The following is a 19,665-nucleotide window of genomic DNA, read 5'->3' as shown; positions in this document are numbered from 1 at the left end:
TTAAAACACCTATCATTCTCTCATTTCCTGTTGAAATCATTCTATTGACATTCATTTCCCATTACCTATAACTGTAATCCCAAAAATTGTAATCAGAAATCCTAATTAGGGGAAAAAATTGAAATGCTAATTAGAAAAATTGATGCTGATCTAAATATTAACAATATGAGGTTCCAGTCTGTCAGGGACAGCTTCGGGAGCTCTGATCATCCTTTCTTTCTTCAGTTTGCTGTCCTGATGTGGCTCCTGACTTACGTTGGCGCCCTCTTCAATGGCCTGACCCTGCTGCTCATGGGTAAGGATGGACAAGAGGGCATTATGTCTTCCTTCACACCCCCTGAGTACAGGGGGCTTCCTAGGCTCTAATAAGTCCCTAGGGACAAATTCCAGATCCCTGAGGACAGAGCATTTTCCTTACTATCACAGTTCAATTAAAGAGTCTATTACATATTATATATCAGCAGTGAATTTCTAAGTCTGAAGGGCTTCCCCCCACCCCCGTTCATCCACAATGGGTTCTATTTGATTTCTAAATATATCTGTCTATAGTTCTAGTTATGGATAGACATGCATTTTCATCTTCAGAGGGCACAGTCTACCCTCACTCAGGAATAATGACATCTATAAAGGACTCAGCATCTTTTTACTTTCTTTATAACTGCCCTGCTATCCTAGTTATTCCAAATAATGTTGCAATATCACATGACTATGTAATATGTATCTGTGAACTTATTATTATTGATAACTCTCAGAATTTTAACACTGCATTTGTTTTTCATCCCAGCTGTGGTTTCAATGTTTACTCTACCTGTAGTGTATGTCAAACACCAGGTAAGTTCTCTGTGGTGTCAAACATTCATGTTAAATTTTGACCACATGGAGTCTTTGGGTGTGCTCATTATTTCTCTCTTTGTAGGCACAGGTTGACCAATATCTTGGACTTGTGAGGACTCACATAAATGCTGTCGTGGCAAAGTAAGTTGTCCAGCAAGATTCATAAAGAAGAGTCGCTGTCTTAAGCAGGCCTTTGAATGGATTAGATAGGTGTAATAAAGTGATAGTAAAATAATAGGTGAAGGTATGATCTTTGACTTGTTCAAGTCATATGTTCATTCCTTTCTCAATTATATTATTTCAGAAAATAAGTATAAATTTCGAAACTTACGATTAAATAAAACTTCCAGGGATTTATTTTAAGTGTCACAATAAATGTGTTTTAATAATGAATGATATAAAGCTGTAGCTAAGGGCTGGCCCATGTTCAATATCAAGATGGAGAAAGGAAGGAATCCTGATTCAGAAAATTAATGGTTAAATTGAAATAGAAACACTTAAGTTAACAAACATTTTAAATCTTTTAAACAAATTAGCAACACTAATTATTAAACTACTAAAGTTATCTTTTAAACTTTAAAATGAGTAAAGTTTTTGTTACCTAAATATTTTAATTACATTACTTTAACTCTATAAGTGTGTTTAATTAACACCATTCCTTTTTTAAACTGGAGTCTTGGTCAGGCCCTACTTTATAGTCTACCTACTCTGTTGGGGGATAAAGATTTCGATTTTACATTTAACTGAGTAGTTTTTCCTAATTCTTATATTAATATTTATAGGTTTGTTGCCATCTACAAAGATAGTTTTTGTGTTGTCATTACTATTCAAGATTTTAATGGAAAGTTAAACTAATCATTAGCTACAAGTACATGTCACCATAGGATGAGTCTTTGTCAACATGGACTCCATCTAGTAATTGAAACTATGTAGTTGGACCTAGGTGATGATCAGATTTAGAGGGCAGCATTTTAGGCAAAGATGTAAAAAGGAAAATAAACAAATTGAAATGCAACAACTTTAAAGTTCTTCTGCTATTAGGTTACATATCATCAACAACAGTTCCCTCCTGAAGTATATAAAAATTTATTTTTACTATTACCATTTACATTCATCCTCTTAAACTCTTAAGAAACTCAGGTTGTATGGTGAATATAGATCTGTAACAGATCTTCAGCACATTTCAAAATGTCTGAAATTATCAGCTTGAACCCAGTGTAACCAACAACTAATGCTAAGAAACAAATGAAGGACAAAAGTCATTATTTTGTATTAATAAATGTTAGCATGGACCTATAGAATTAGAATTTCTAGGGTTGGTGACCTGAAATGTTTATTTCAGTGACTTCCCTAGGTAACTTTTTGGCAGTTAGTGCTATTGGAACTATGGTACAGAACATCAGGATAGGAGTTTGGATACTGGAAGACAGATATTCTAGATCTAAGTTGTACAGTCCTCAGTTTGGGGATCTTGAGAAAAATCACATCTATTAAGGAATGGGGAGTGGACGGTGCTGGTTGATTGGTTCTAAAAGAGGAGTACCTATTTTGTTCTGGATACTTCATATAATAAGCACAGAGGGTATAAAGATAATGAAACAAATCCATCTCAGCCTCTCTGTGCAGACAAAATTATAAAGAAACAACTGTAAATCAATTTAATACCAGTAAAGTTGCATAAAATACTAAAGTCAGAGTAATGAGAATACAATTGATTCTTCCTAGAGTGAATAATGGAAAGTCACTAAGAGAAAGTGGCATTTGGCCTGGGCACTGAAGAATGGGTAAACACCGCCTCCCACCCCACCCCCAAGGTTGATAGGATAAAAGACTGCAAGAAGAAGAAGCCATGTAAACAAAAACAGAGGAGCCTGAAAAATGTGGGTCATGTTCAGGAAGCAATAAGTCAGACAGTGTGTCCAAAGCTTAATATGTGGAAAGATCAGATAGAGGAAATGTAGGAGGAGAGTCTGAGACCAGGTCCTGACAACTCTGAGCCGTTTTGACCCTGACCCAATAGGAAATGGCCGACTCTTGATGTTTCTAAGGAGGAGATTGATGTAGTCAGAACTGTCTCTTGTGAAGATCAGCCACAATAATCTAGTGAGAGAACAACTGAGGAGGAGAGACAGGAGGAGATGTGGCAATCAGCTAGGAGCTATCATAATTCCAATGAAAGTGGTAAGGGCATAGGCTATTAAAATGAAAAGAAAGCAGATGGCAAAGAAAATCGTGCGCGCGTGCACACACACACACACACACACACAAAATGTAGTTGTTAAATTACACTTGGAAATCAGGTTTATATAAAGAAACAGAGAGAAAACATGTTATTCATAAGGAATGATAGCTCTTCTGTGGTTGACTTTCACTCTGAGTTGGCTCTGAGCTTCCTGGTAGTTAGACCAAAAGGAGAAACTAGGCAGGTAATCTGTTTTTGTCTGACATTAAAGTCTAAAAGAAAATTCTTGATGATCTCTTATCTCTCAGATCTCTTTGACTTCTGAAATTTTGATTTAGTGCTAGAATAATTCTAACAAAAGAATTTATACCATTTTAGTGGAACATCAAAAGAACTTGATGGTTAATCAGAGAGTCTTGTTTGAGTCCATTTCTGGCATTTATGCAATATGAGTTCATCATAAATGTTGTCTCTGTGAACCTGTTTCCTTATCGGTAAGTTGGAAATGTTAGTATTACCTCACAGGGTTGTTGGGTATTAAATAAGATAGCACCTAGAAAGTATTCTTACTTGGACATAGGAAACAAGAACTATTACATATCTTTCTCCTTCACTTCCTCCTCCTCCTCATTGTATTGCTGGGTAGAGATCATTCTAAGGATCTTAAGGACAGTTCCAGACTGAGTCAGGGACTCCTCTTGCCACTCTCTGCATACTGAGCTACCCTGTCCAGGTCATTTAACCTTTCTTTGTATCAGTTTTCCAGCTGCAAGATGGGGGTGATACCTAATAACACTTCTTAGAGTTTTGTAAAAGGGCCTAAATTAGAAAAGGCAAAATAAGTATTGTAGAGGGAATTAAAGCTGTAAGCAAGAACATAAGAAATCTGCCATAAGTGAATACATGCCTATATCTAGGTGAGTTCTAGTCTGGGATGGTGAAATTGCCTGCAATTGTATGTAGAAGCCTTCTTGGTGATTGCCAATAAATCTCAGAGAATGAAAGACTTCCCTGAAATTGAACTGGAACTGTTCCAATTTTCAAATGGGAAGAAAGCATCAATTCTAGAACTTATCTTTGGGTGAGCTGAAAGCCTAATTCCAAGAAAAATTCTAGAATGAATTAGTAAATCTAATAATCAGTACTCAGAATAGACAGCTGTGTGTTCACCAAAAGGAGAGATTCTATACTATTCTGGCCAGTGAGTATTCTCGTTTCAATGAAGTACTCAACAAATCCTCCTGTTGTCCTTGAGAGAAAACCAGAGATGATAGCACAGTCTGTAGAGTTCTAGTAGACCCAAAAGATGTTCCTTAATCTTCCAGGTATCTGACTGGGGCAAGGCATAGTAATGAGCTACAACATCCTGACTTTGAGCCTATCCCTTTCAACACCATTACTTCTCGTGGCAACGTGAAGAAAAATCAAATATAATTTCCAAAATGTTAGGTGGAGCAAAAGCAAATTCAGAGAGGGCAAGATTCAAGATGAATCAAAGGAGTTTGAGGAATCTAGAATGCTGAATTGCAATCAAGAAAATGAAATTGATAGAGCAAGTTCTATATTTAGATTTTTAAAAACTCAACTTGGCAAAAGAATGAAGGAGGCTGAGGTTGTGGCTCAGTGGTAGCGTGCTTGCCTAGCATGCATGAGGCACTGGGTTCAATTCTCAGGACCACATACAAATAAGTGAAAATAAAAGTTCATCAACAATATAAAAATATTTTTAAAAAAAAGAATGAAGGAGAGGTGGATAACCTATTACATAGAGGGTATAAAAAATACCTAAGATTTTTTAATTGATTAATTGGTCACAGGCAAGTATGATTCATGGTATGCTGAGGAATCTTTTTAAAAATCAGTGCATATATGACCACATGAATGGTGTGACTCTGCATTGTAAATAACCAGAGAAATGAAAAGTTATGCTCCATTTGTGTGCAATGAGTCAAAATGCATTCTGCTGTCATGTATAACTAATTAGAAGAAATTTTTAAAAATCAATGCAAGTTTAGAAGTTACAAATGGAAGTATAAAGTCTAAATCAAAAGAAGGCACAGTTGGGGCTGGGATTGTGGCTCAGCAGTAGAGTGCTCACCTAGCGTGGGCAGGACCCGGATTCCATCCTCAGCACCACATAAAAATAAAGGTATTGTGTTATGTCCATCTATACCTAAAAAATAAATATAAAAAATGCTTTAAGAAAAAAAAAAAAGAGGGCACAATCACTATATTCCATTTTGGTCATCTCACATGTGTGTTCAGTTTATTTCAGGGTTGAGCATTTAAAAAGATACATTAATATAATAAAGTAATGCCACTGCAGTCATTCCAGTACTGGGGGACTAGAAGTCTCATAGTAATGACTAGTAAAGATCAAATTTCACTAAATGACCCTGGAAAAGAGACAACTTTAAATGAACACAATGACTGTCCTCAAATATTTGGAGGTCTGACATTGTCAAAGAAGTAGTAGGCTTTCTCTTTTCTTCTTTAGAGCAGAAATTCCAGAAGTTCTGAGATTTGAATGAAATATGCGATAAAACAGTAAAATCTGGAGTTTTTCAACAATGCAACCCTTTGCCCCATGGAGCAGTGAACCTTGGACATTTATTCAAGTATCTATGTAGAAACTAGGTGGCCACTGTCACTATGTCCTGTCTTTCCTGACTTCCTCTCCTCTCATCCACCTCTCTTCTGGTCCTATAGCTTCAAATGTCAAGGGTTCATACTTGTGTTTCCAGTCAGACTTCCTCTGCTGAGCACCGGGTCTACTCCCCTGCTTATCTGATATTTTCTTTTCTGTGTCCAATAGACATTTTATATTTATATGGCCAAACAGCTTGCAATTCCACATCAGAACCCATTTTTCTTTCAGTCCTTTCCATCTTGGTACTTAGATTGCATTATCATTCACCTGGTTGCTCAGGCCCAGAACTAAAGAATCTTCCTTCATTATCCTTCTTCCTCCTCTTGCCCATGCATTCAACCCATCAACAGGTTAGGTGGGTCCTGTCAGGTTCATTTCCAAACTAGATCCCCAGGCTGGTCATCTGCCATAAAACTCTGGACATTGCCTTCTGGCACCTGGACTTCTATAGGTTTCCCTTCCTCCATTATTGCTTCTACTCTCATTTCCCCAATTTTTGCACATAGCCACCATCAGGACTACTCACATGCTTATCTGATATTTTCTATTCTGTGTCCAATAGACATTTCATATTTATATGGCCATAACATATAAATCATACCATAAATTATATTATAAATCCTATCATATCACTCCCCTTCATAAAATTTGTCAACAGCCTCTCATCACACAGAAATCCCCTAACGTGGCCCACCAGTTCCAACACCATCTGGGTACTGCCTGCCTCTCGGGTACTGCCTGCCTCTCAGATCTCCCTACTCCATGCCTCAGCTCACTAGGCTGTACCCTCCTTGTTCCCTAGTTTATCCTTCCTTTAAGGACCCTGCAGAAACTTCCAGATCTTTGGTGACTGTGTTGACTCCTTCCTATCCTCTGGGCATCTGTTTCTCAGCTCCGTGGGTTGAAGTTGGGCACCACCTACTTTGCCCCCTCACTTCCTTTCATACCACCTTGTTTGGTTTTATAGTGCTTGTCACCACTCCACTTTTTCTTGTCTACTTGTTTCTCTCTTCTCAACCTCTACAAGAATGAAAACTCCATGAGAGCAGGTACCTTCTTCCTTTTGTTGACCACTGAACTCCAGAATGTGGAAGGGTTAGAGAGGAAGGTCTCAATTAAACTCTGCATGATAAACTCATTAAGCTTCAATTTATGAAACAAAACACTTCTGGTGTAAACCTATCTTAAAATGACACAATCACACTGTGAGCATCACAGAATCATGGGAGCCTTGGTGACGGTCTGCTCGGCACCCCACATATTAAAGATGAATCTCTAGGGCCAGCTTTGGTGGAGGTCCAGGTTTCTGAAATCCAGTTCTGAGTAGTTTGACCACACTGAGGAGACATACAGGTTCCTTCACCTGGAACCACCTCTGTTTATCTTCTTCCTGGCACAGGTAGTAACTGCACCATCCTTTCTCTTTCTGAAGTGCACCCAATTAGGGGATCAATAGCTATTGTCACTGTTTCACAGCTCCATTTCTATAGTCCTGAAATAAGTCGACATGTTCATCCACCTAAAAATTTATACTGTAAAGAAGGTAGCTTCCTTGGGTCACTCAGTATCCAATTTTTATTTCCTTCTTATTGCTTTTTATAAAGAAGAGTGTTTATAGACACACACATACAAACCATAATATCTTCCAGCATCTTATACTAATTAATATTATGCTAATTAAAGGAACAGAATGGATACATAAAATGATTTCATGAATAACATTTACAATTTAACCCTTTAGTTTTTGTTTTGTTTTGTTTTTAGGATTCAAGCTAAAATCCCCGGCGCCAAAAGACATGCTGAGTAGACAGGTATCCCAGCGGGGACTGGACACAAACAGGGATGTCTGGAGAGGCGACAGCTCTCTTCTTACTCGTTATTGCAAATTGATTGTTCCCCCCACCCAGTACCATACTCTTAGAGGCAAACTTTAAAACAGCTGTTTTTAGGCTGTTCCTTTACTCTTAGGATATTTGAGTCACTTGTGTCAAGCACTAAAGTATAGAAAAAAGTGTATTAGATGTGATTTTTAATTTTGTGTTGCTAAAAAAAAAAAAAAAAGTGCATGATGGTGAGAGCCCACGTTCTCCTTCCTTCTTCAGTGTTCTCCTCTTCTCTGCCATGCTTCTGTAGCTTCTAAAGTCCCCCTGTGGCTAGGCCTTTCCTGCCGAGTGCATTGACGCAATAGTGGAAATTGCTTATATGTCCTTGGGTTGCTGGTTGGATTAATCTTTAATAACATTATATAGAATTGTAGACTGATGTTTTAGCATTTTTCCAACACACACACACAACATAAAAATTTAAAAAAAAAAAAACAGTTGACTGTACTTATGGTAATCAGTTTTGTATAACTTAAAATAATTAAATAAATGAATAAATCCAAAATGAACATGCAGTACTTTTGTTGTCTGGGATTGATGGGCTGATTTACATGTATGGTAACTAAAAGTACCAGCATGTTAAATTTATTACAATTTGTATTACTTTCTCTGTAGTTCCTAATGGACTTAATTATGGACTCTGGATATTTGCACTTATGTACTTGATACTGAATGCATAAATAAATGTTACTAAATGTAGAAAGCGTTCCCTGTCTTGTCATGATTTTACTAGGAAATGCAAAAGTTGTAAGAGATGGGGTTACCTGAAAATGTACCAGGAGGACTGAGATCAAGTACTCACCTTGCTCCTTCCCCCAGGGCTACAGGATCCAACCCTAGCCTAGTTTATGTGCCTCTTAGGTTATTAATATGTAAGGAGTAGCAAGGAACACTCTTCATCTTGCATTAGAAATCTGTGAGGTTGGTAAAGATAGTTTTGTTTTTCAAAACTTGAAAATGATATAAATCCTTACATGAACTCTTTATAATTGTATGCAGCCCAATACTGGCATAAAACAATGATAATTGTTAGAAACTCACTCTTTGGGTAATTAGTGATTGAACACCTACTGTGTACCAACCACTAAGAATAGGGCTGTAAGTCAAGAGATGACAGTTCCTACCCTCATCATGCTAAGTCTTCTAATGGTTGTTCTCTGCTTTTTGTAAAAGTCTGGTTGTGTATTTTGTCTCAGTGTAAAAAATGAAAGTCAAAGACAAAGAGGTAGAAGTGAATGAAGGCAGTAGAAATAGGAAGGGAAAAAGTATTGGAAGAAAAAAAGTAATAATCCCTTGTAAAAAGCTGTCTCTGTACCAATTGCATACTTGGGCTTAATCAGCATTTATGGAGTTAATCTTTCACACAAAGTAGTGTGAAGGTTACACCAATGAACTTCCATCTTGGTGTTGGGGTAGAGGTATGGTGGCTGTGTGTCAATGCTGACTAGATTAAAAGAGGCTTCCTATGATTTCTACCCATCTGGCACCCAAAGGTGTTACCCACCTTATCCCTGCACTGGACATAGCTTTCAACACAGGAATCAGAGTAGTGGTGGTCTGGGGTTGAGACAGGCCTTCTCAGTCCCCTTTCTTAACACATTCTTCCTCCATAAAGAAAATTGAAGGAAGAGCACAGAGAAGATCCACGTTTTGCTGTCATCTGGTTTCCTCCTGGGAATGGACCAAATAGCCCTCTGTTCCATGCAGTGACAGAGTGATGGAACAGGAGAGTGATGAGGAATGAATTTCAATCAATTCAGTTCTTTTTAATTCTAAAGCCAATGGACCTTATTTACAGCAGCAAACAGTGATAAGACCTGTTTATTCATCAAAAACTACCACATATAATAATCCTATTAGACGACACTTTTAAAATAGAGTTTGTTTTAGGTATATCCTTAAAAAGCAACAAAATTGTTTTTTCTTTCCACTCATAATTTTATGAATGCATTCTCTCAATCAGAGCCCGGCAGGAAACAGCAGCCTCAAAAGGGTAATTGAGGGGAGTTTAATTTTAAAGTGTAGCAGTGTTTAGGAAAACTAAGCAGAAATGACCCAATGCCTATGACCTATCAAGAATAGGAATCTCTACCCTCTCTAGAGATGGTAAGGGGACAAGAGGAGGGAGTGCTTACAGGCCCCAGAGGAGGGAGCATTGTACAGGGGGGCCTCCTGTGATTTTTTTTCCCACTGGTACCCAATGATAATTCCTTCCCAGAGGAAAGAGGCAGCCAGTACTGTATGAAAGGAGGAGAGAAATCCCAGGTAATAAATAGCTTCTTCATGTTCTCTCAACTATCACAGAAAATTGTTGCAGGCACCATATTCAAAAGGTCACTTACAACACTAAAAATGAAATGTCTCCATTGAAATTAATATGGTTATTTTTTCCTCCACCAGGGCATATATTTAGAAACTAGTAATTGATCTATATTTTCTTTCTGATACACAGTGAGGGCAAATATAGCACCTCAGCAAGTAACTCAGTGTCATAGAAGGACAAATTGTCCAATGAATATGATGCACCTAGACCGAGGTCACTATCAGATAGGTAGTATTATAATTTTTGTTTATGTGGCATTCATCAAAATACTTAGAAATTCTGCTGTACTCATTCTGTCCAATAAATATGTTTAAAGTGCTCTAAAATTACAAGAGAATTTATCACACTATAATCTCTCAGTAGCAGATCCTGTCTTACTTTTTTGCTTGATAGAATATAACTTGTGGGGTTTTTTTGTTTGTTTTTTTTTCTTCCTGTAGTTAAAAAAAGAACATCAAATGCTTGATACCACAAAATGCATTCCCAACAGAATGAACTTTCTCCTCAGATTCTATAAGAGTCTATTAGGTAATCTGCATGAATCCATCTGATCCTTCCATTTATGGTTGAATCTTTAAACTCCATGGGTAAGAATGACACTATACTAGAGGAATTTTCTCCAGGCCTCTTAAAGCTTTATGTGGATAAAATGTACCTACTTTCCCCCCGTGTTTACAAAAAAAATGCCTTTTTAAATGTTGTTCTTTAAATCCTAAATTAGGTGATATCTGAGATGCATCCAACCAATTGATTAATTCTGTGATTCAGCGACTGGATTTATTAATCAATAAGGTTATTTTTAGGCTATTGAAATGAGAACTCTTAGGAATAACATAACATCTTTGAGCCAGACACAAAGTACTAGGTTCTTTTTACAAATATTATTTCTAATCAGAATTTCAAAATCCTATAGGATTAATACTTTTATTGTCCACATGAAGAGTCTCAATCTCAACATGTTTACACAGCTAGTAAATGATAAAACAAGGACTTGGATCCCTATTTGATTTCGAAGCCTAGGCTCTTTCCACTGAGCGGCACTGCCTTTCCAGTGTTTCTTGCCCCTCCCCTGTGGTCTCTCTAGCTCAGGAACAATGCTACCTCAGCAAGACTATTTGATTACTGGTAATAGAAACCTACTAAAGCATATTAACTGCCAGTGAACATTTATTGAAAGAACACAAAGAAGTCCAAGGGCTTAACTACAGGGGATGAAGTATCTTTCTAAACACAATTTTGTTGCTTTGACCTTTGTGGTTAGAGGCAGAAGTGCTTAAATCCAGGCATTACATAACAATCCTGCCATGATAGAGGCATAAAAGAAAGTGCATAAATCTTAAAGAGCTTTATGTAATGGCTTACTTTTATATAGACATTCCTCCTGACCCAGAACACATATCCACACCGCAACAGAAAAGAAACCCTAACAGTGAAGCCATGAGCCAGTTCATTCCTTCACTCCAGAAGTTTTATCCAGCAGAGCTGAGGATCAGGAGCTCTCATGAATGGAAATCACAGTTAATCAAGAGTTACCCTTTTAAAAATAATAATTAAACAATAATTCTGGTGTAATAAAATTCACACTTAGAACCAAACATTATGTATAATTTAATCTGATGATTCAAAATGTCCTTCAGGATTTTAAAAAATGGGGTGGAATGACTCTTGTCATACTAGCTTAGATATAAAAGTTGTGCAGCAGATCCTGAAGAAGGTAACTTTTTCCCTGGAATATGTGTGTGTGTGTGTGTGTGTGTGTGTGTGTGTGTGTGTGTGTGTGTGTGTATTCCCCTAATAAAGTCTAAACTGCAGAAGACTTTTTAGAAAGCATCTTTTCTGTTATCCTTTTCAACAATAACTTAATCATCTATTACATGGAAATTGCCATGGTAGGTGCTGCAGGAGATTCCAAGAGGAGTGAAATGCTGTCTTCACTTTTAGGGGTTTCATAGTATAGAGATACCACCACATTTATGGAATTGGTTATTTTGTTCCAGACACTGTTTTAAACACTTTCACTATATAAATTGATTTAATTCTCATGATCATCCTACAATGAAGATTCAATTTTAGAGATGAGAAGAGTAAGGCACAAAGGATACAAAGTTATTAAGTAATAAGATTATGACACAGAACATTATGAGCCACTCAGCCTTTGGTAACTGTCATCCAATGAAAGTTTGAACAAAGCACTTTGGAGGCTCAGAGATTAGTGAGATGAAGAAAAAAATATTATGGATGAGTCAGTTTTTGAGATGGGCTGACAGTACCAGCCTTCTTTCAATCTGCCGTGAAACCACCTGCAGTGTAGACTCTGGTTTTGAAAGAAGTTTGGTTGAAATTTGATATGCATGGCCAAGTGTTTTGGTCAGCTTTTTCACGGCTGTGATCAAGACTTGACAAGAACAATTTTAGAGGAGGACAAGTTTATTTGAGGCTCACACTTTCCGAGGTCTCAGTCCATGGCTGGCTGACTCCATTGCTCTGAGCCCATGTGAGGCAGAACATAAGGGCAGAAGGATGTGGAGGAGGAAAGCAGCTCAGGACATGGCTGCCAGGAAGCAGAGAGGGACTAAGCTCAGCTCACCAGGGACAAAATATGTACCTCGAAGGCTCACCCCCCAGAGACCCACCTCCTTCAGCCACACCTATCTGCCTACAGATATCACCCAGTCAATTCATTCAAGTGGATTAATTCACTGTGAGTTTAAGACTCTCATAACCCAATCATTTCACCTCTAAACTTTCTTGAATTGTCTTTCACGTGAGCTTTGGGGGATACCTCATATGTAAATCATAATACCAAGTGAGAATGTTGAGTTCGTCAGGTCTACAAGATTAGGGAAGTGGGAAGGAGAGATAACATGGGAGTTATCTGTGTAAGGGAAGAGTTTGGAGAACATAAAGAGCATGAGACCTAGGACGGATGCCCCCTTTTAGCAAACAGGAGAAAGAAGACAAGGGAGCCCGTGATGGATGTAAAGAAGGAAGACCCAAAGAGAGAAAAATAGAATGATGTAAGTATCTTGGGAACCAATGAGGGCATTTCTAAACAAGGTTTGGAGTTTCTGGGCAATGGTGCCAAATTCTTCAAGAAAGGGGATGGGGGAATGGGACTTGAAAAAAAAGGCCACTAGAAGATGAGGAAGAGGCAATTTAGTGTTCAGGGTAAAAGAATGTGTTATAAACAAGGTGTAGATCATGCTTTTAAGAAATGTACTGTATTAGGCTATTTTTCATTACTATGATGAAATAACTGAGCCTGAACATTTATGATCAAAAAGGGATATAGATCAGTTGGTAGAGTGCATGTCTTGCATGCACAAGGCCCTGGGTTCAATCCCCAACACCCTCCCCCCACCCCATACACAAACATATGGCCTATTTAGCCCACAGTTTTGGAGACTAAGAGGTAAATAGGGAGTCTACATCCTGGGAACAAATCTTTACTCCTCACACTTCAGATAGAGCCCTAATATCCAGAGTATACAAAGAACTCAAAAAATTAGACAATAAGAAAACAAATAACCCAATCAACAAATGGGCCAAGGACCTGAACAGACACTTCTCAGAGAAGGACATATATATAATCAATCAAAAAATACATGAAAAAATGCTCACCATCTCTAGCAGTCAGAGAAATGCAAATCAAAACCACCCTAAGATACCATCTCACTCCAGTAAGATTGGCAGCCATTAGGAAGTCAAACAACAACAAGTGCTGGGGAGGATGTGGGGAAAGGGGTACACTTGTACATTGCTGGTGGGACTGCAAATTGGTGCAGCCAATTTGGAAAGCAGTATGGAGATTTCTTGAAAAGCTGGGAATGGAACCACCATTTGACCCAGCTATTCCCCTTCTCAGTCTATTCCCTAAAGACCTAAAAAGAGCATGCTACAGGGACACTGCTACATCGATGTTCATAGCAGCACAATTCACAATAGCAAGACTGTGGAACCAACCTAGATGCCCTTCAATAGAAGAATGGATAAAAAAATGTGGCATTTATACACAATGGAGTATTACTCTGCATTAAAAAATGACAAAATCATAGAATTTGCAGGGAAATGGATGGCATTAGAGAAGATTATGCTAAGTGAAGCTAGCCAATCCCTAAAAAACAAATGCCAAATGTCTTCTTTGATATAAGGAGAGTAACTAAGAACAGAGTAGAGACAAAGGGCATGAGAAGAAGATTAACATTAAACAGGGATGAGAGGTGGGAGGGAAAGGGAGAGAGAAGGGAAATTGCATGGAAATGGAAGGAGACCCTCAGGGGTATACAAAATTACATACAAGAGGAAGTGAGGGGAAAGGGAAAAAAATACAAGGAGGAGAAATGAATTACAGTAGAGGGGGTAGAGAGAGAAGAGGGGAGGGGAGGGGAGGGGAGGGGAGTGGAGGGGAGGGGAGGGGGGATAGTAGAGGATAGGAAAGGCAGCAGAATACAACAGACACTAGTATGGCAATATGTAAATCAACGGATGTGTAACCGATGTGATTCTGCAATCTGTATACGGGGTAAAAATGGGAGTTCATAACCCACTTGAATCAAAGTGTGAAATATGATATATCAAGAACTATGTAATGTTTTGAACAACCAACAATAAAAATTAAAAAAAAAAAAGAATACAAACAGCTAGTTCTTTGGAAGGTCCCCTTAGGTGCATCCATATGACAGAGGTAACCACAATGGCAGGGGCATGTGAAACCCGGAGAGATCATATCACCAGGAAGCCAGAGACAGGGGAGGGGCCAGTTTTGCAATCTTCACAGAGGCCCTTGTTCTTGAAGACCCACCACCTCTACATCACCACACAAAGGACAGAGTCTGGCGTATGAACCCCTGGAGGAAAAAAACACATTCAAACCATAGCATTTGGTAACAAGAGGAAACAGAGGTACTGTGGCAGAAGGGTTTAAGCAAGACAACATAAATTTAGTAAGAGAAAATGGGAGATAAAGTCCAAGGGATACATGGAAGACACAGGAAGCAGGGAGCTGATTGAGAGAGGTCCCTGAGGAGGGGGAAGGAATAGAGGAGCCCATGCTGCAATAATTTGTGTTTTTACTTTCCCTAAAGAGCTTCAGATATGTTCAGCTACACCTCTATTTGGACACTATCTGGTGTTTTCTGACATTCTGTAAATTAAAAGAAGACAAAGAAAGGGAAGATTTTTAAAAGTCAAGTGGGAAGTTTACCTACTCCACTAATCTTTACTGAGTTATCTTCAGATGAATCATATAATCTAATATACTTTATACAAATAAGAATTAAAGTAAGAAAAAAAATAAGGTGATTTAAAAATATTGCTACTTAAGGATCAGGAGTGTTGGAAATGTCTATGAAGATGCTAAGTGAGCATTTAAAACATCATCATTGCTACCTATCTAAATGAGGATGCTACCTGGAACACGAGTGATTTGAAATAATTATAATCAAATGAAAAGAGATATTTTTGCTAACTATGGCATTGGTTATTTCTGGCCCCAGTTTAGTTTCTGATTGCTGTGTAAATGCTCATTGAAAACCATCATAATGCCTGTAATTGATCTTCCATCTTACCATAAAATCTGAGCTCAGTCAGAAGTAAACAGCTGACAGCAGGAAGCAGGTTGATCTGCTCTCTATCAACCTCTCACTCACTGCCCCATTGCCTGCAACACAAATCCAGAGGTTTGCAATTCAAGGTCCTTGACAAAGAAATGATGACCCAAAATTCTGCCTGGGCTCCAGCTTTCCCTCTCTGCACCTCCTGCTCATTGGCCACACCCCACTAGCTCTGCTGACACCCTGCTGGAGTTTCCCCAGGTCACCCAGCCAGTTTCCTGCTCTGCTTGCTCCACAAAAGGCAGAGTAGGCTGTGCCCCAGATCTGGAGCCAGAAGTTCTAGAGTGTCACTCTCCAACTCTTGAGGCCAAAGGTTAACCAAAGGCCATGGAATCTCTTATTTTGGAATGATTTTCTGAAAAAATAAGATAATCATATTAATCACCTCAAAAAGTTGTGATGATATCTTGGAGGTATGTACAGTAGTTAGGGTACCACGCCCCTCACGGGGAAGTACACCTGGCTGTAAGCTATGTTTCAAAACTCTCCTTTCTTTCCCCACCTTTAAGGTCTGTTCTTGAGAACACAGAACAAACCTCATCCATGTGTTTAGGTGAAAGGCTGATTATAGAGTATTTGGTATATAATAAAGCCAAACACATGTTGAGTGAATTAGAAAAAGTGACATTTGAGGGAAAATCAAACTGCCAAAGCCCTTAGTCCCTGGAATGGGGGGGAGGGGGACAGTTCTCTGTGAATGGAGGATCCCACAGGTGGCTTCTATTTTCTTTTTTTGCCTTGCCTCTCTCTTACTCGTTTTTCTTTTTTTTTTTTTCTCTAAGAGAACAACAGAAATGTCCTGACTCCTCAACACTCTGCCCTCTTCCTAGGAGAGCTATTTCCTTGTGTCACCTATAAGTCTTTTGTATTAGCACAATGCCCAGCACCTAGTAGGCACACAACAAATACTTGAGCCAGGGCGTCCGGTGCCCACTCATGTGACTGTGACTTCCTCTGGTGTCCTGGGAGCTTTCTTTCCTTCTGTGCTTTGGAACCTTCCTTAGCATTCACTGTCATCTATAGGAGTGGCATGAAAATAAAACCCGTTCCCCATGCTGGGATGGCAACTTGTTGATTTCACTACAGGAATTTTCACTAAGGGTTAATGACAGAGAAGTTTAGGAAAGCTAAGGATGGCAGAGAGGACAGTAGCATTTGTCTTAGAGGAAATGCTAATTTATGCTAATTTTCCAGGAGTGGATGGAAAAGATCATATCTATTTGGCACGTGCTCTAGGGTAAGCACTTCTTCATCCTGCTTAGTCTTTATCCCAGAATGTGAAATCCCACCACATAGATGAAGAATGAGGACTAAGAGGTTAACTACCAAAGACAGGCTAAAACCACCTGCAAGTGATGGAACACTTTTTTCTTCCAAATCTGTTTAGCCCCAAGAAATATCTGATGATGAATAAAAGTAGGTTGTCAAGGGAGAAAGTTGAAAGGAGGCCTCTTAATTGGATGCAGTACAAACACTGACATGTTCTGGCCTTCCTCAGAGATGCTTTGTTTTCCTTGTTTGGTGTTAACTCCATCGGGGGCACTAACTCATCTGTTTGCTCCCCTCACAATCTGGTACTACCTACAGGACATGATCTTCCTGCCAGTTTACCACAAATAACCATGTGCTAAAGTCACTGTAGTGGAGAACTATAACCTAACCACAAAACAGTTACTTTAGATGTTATTAGAAGCCCAAGTAGTGAAGGATCTTTAATGTGTGGACAGTCAAGCCGACTTGAAGACTTTAAATGGGGAGATCCTCCTATTAACCAGTAAGAAAGGACCAAGAGACCCTTTCTACTCCATGCTAGAAGCTTCACTGATTCCTTCACAGGTCCCTAGGAAAGACCTGCAAAGCCTGCTGGTTTGGGGCTGATGGTGAGGTTGAAAAGGATTAGTCTATGGAAAGTCCGTATGGCTAGCATTCTGTGGGAAGTCCTCCAGCTCTTGTCTCCTATTAACCCCACAGCAAAGCTAGGATCCAGACACTCAAATGTCCTAACCTCCCTTTCTGGTCAGCCTTATGATCACACTCTGGTTATTGAGATAGAAAAGGAAACATATGGGACTTTGGGCAGATTTCCTTCTCCATAAAAAGAGAAGAAGGGCTTCAGTGTGTGACTCCTTTCCAATTTTCTCTGTTTCATTGTAAAAGCAGGATGTATGGGGCTGTAGTAGCCACCAGTCACCATGAAGCAATAGGCCTAAGGATGAGACAAGGACATGCTAAAGACAGTAGAGCAGAAAGATAAAAAAGATCCTATTGTTTAAACACTGATGGGGAGGCAGGGCCATGTGACAGACACATAGGACTGGAGTGAAAAGGACAGAGACTTAGTTTTCTAGCATTCCTACTTCCAGAAGGATTTCAATCCTAATACTAAACCAGCATGGATACTGATAGCACAAAGCACTAAAAAACATACATCCATTTTCTACACGTGAGATGTCCAACATGTCCAACAAGAACAGAACACTGGTCTAACCCATGGTCTGCAAACACATCCAAAAAGTTTAGTTTTTCCCTAGACTGGGACACTGACTCTCCTTCCTCCCTAGAGGTACTAGATTTATGCAAAGAAGCACCTGTAAGATCAAGGGCATCATCAGATTCCTTGCAGACCTCACATGCATTACAAATATGCCTGAATGCATGGGCACTCACATTCCTGAGCCCGTTAGGGGTCCAACTCCAGGAAGCAGCTGGGTACTCCTCCTGGCTCTGTCAGCAGCAAGGAACCAACAGAAACAAACTTGCTTGTGATCACTAAAAATAAACATCAGCAGGAGTTGGGGAATTCTAATATGTCATCCTGGCTTCCTAGCAAATGTTTGCCTTGAAAGCTTGATTGGCAGAGGGCTATGTCGGTCTGTGTTACCAAAGTAAACGGATACACGAGAGGAAAGGAAATGGCTTTGAGCCCAATACCATCATCTCTAGGTATGGAAGAATCAGAGGGCTTTTTATCTTTTTAATGTTCAACCATTTTAGATTTGTGTCTCTTCTTTATTTACTTTCCTGATTCTATAAATGAAGAGTTTTACTACTTTTTTTTTACAAATATAAAGGAAAACATGGTTATGAATAAACACTCAAATACAGAAATATTATAAAGTTAACATTGCCCATTCTACTGGTTTCTCACGGCTGCTATGACAAATTGCCACCCATTGGTGGCCTAAAACAACACAAATTTATCATGTTACTGTTGTGGAGCAGGAAGTCTGAAATGGATCTCATGGGGCTAAAGTCAGAATGTTGTCAGCTGTGTCCCCCTGGAGGGCCTATGGGAGAATCTGTCTCCTTGGCATTGTCCATTCCCAGAGCCCACTGCATTCCTTGGTTTGTCATATTTTTCCTCCATCTTCAAACACAGCAGGGTCCACTTCAAATAGCTCTATGACTGGGACACTGACTCTCCTTCCTCCCTCTTTCACTTCTAAGAACTGCTGAGGTTAGATGAGGTCCACATAGGTAATCTAGGCTATTTCCCCATCTCAGAATCCTCCACAGATAATAATTGTAGTGCCATCTGTAACCTTATTTTCCTACTTTACACATAATTTTCACTAACCAGGAAATACTGCACTTAACATTTTAGTAAACAATTCTTCCCAGGCCATTTTCTCTCTGTGTGTGTTCTCTCTTTTAAAGAGAGGAACATGTGTATATATATATATATATGCACACACATATATGTATTGTAAAGATTGACTATTACACTGTTCTCTTGTTACTTGTTTTTCCTATTTCATATGTATTTGCATACATGTGGATTTTTTACCCTTTTATTCAATTGCGGTATTATTCATTTGTTTAATGTTCTTTTAATTTGAGGTTTGAGACTTATTTTCATTCAAAAAAACATTTACTCCATGGTTATAGAAAGAACCTCTTTGGGTCCAATCACTTTCTAAATTGTCCAGAAGCACCAATTTATTACATTCCACAAAATCCAATATATAAAGACCACTCGGGTCAGTGTTAGAATCTTTTCTTTGATGAAGATTGAAATTGAAAATGAATTAAAAGTGGATTTTTATGAAAACAAAGCGATTTTCTCTTTGTTTTACAACTTCAGAAGCATCAGGAGGTCCTCTGCCCTGTCCACAACTTATGGCATGAGTCTTGTCACTGAATATGAGTTTAGGAGCGGCTAGATTCTGAGGTGGTTGGAT

The 19,665-nt window shown here is 38.8% G+C and overlaps 1 protein-coding gene across 3 annotated transcripts in view; it reads left to right on the top strand.

Annotated features, from left to right (window-relative positions):
• The window catches only part of Rtn1 (reticulon 1), a 223,321-nt gene extending 215,069 nt beyond the window's left edge, over window positions 1-8,252 (top strand). For all 3 annotated transcript variants that reach the window (XM_021724766.3, XM_078049998.1, XM_005322755.4), the window contains 4 exons: window positions 226-295; window positions 785-831; window positions 917-975; window positions 7,431-8,252. In XM_021724766.3, the coding sequence (XP_021580441.1) occupies window positions 226-295; window positions 785-831; window positions 917-975; window positions 7,431-7,473 (219 nt within the window). In that variant the 3' untranslated portion in view covers window positions 7,474-8,252. The remainder of the gene's footprint in view (window positions 1-225; window positions 296-784; window positions 832-916; window positions 976-7,430) is intronic.
• The last annotated feature ends 11,413 nt before the right edge of the window (window positions 8,253-19,665 follow it).

The sequence above is a fragment of the Ictidomys tridecemlineatus genome, chromosome 5 (genome assembly GCF_052094955.1).
Source record: "Ictidomys tridecemlineatus isolate mIctTri1 chromosome 5, mIctTri1.hap1, whole genome shotgun sequence".
NCBI lineage: Eukaryota > Metazoa > Chordata > Mammalia > Rodentia > Sciuridae > Ictidomys > Ictidomys tridecemlineatus.
This window is presented reverse-complemented; position numbering and strand designations above follow the sequence as displayed.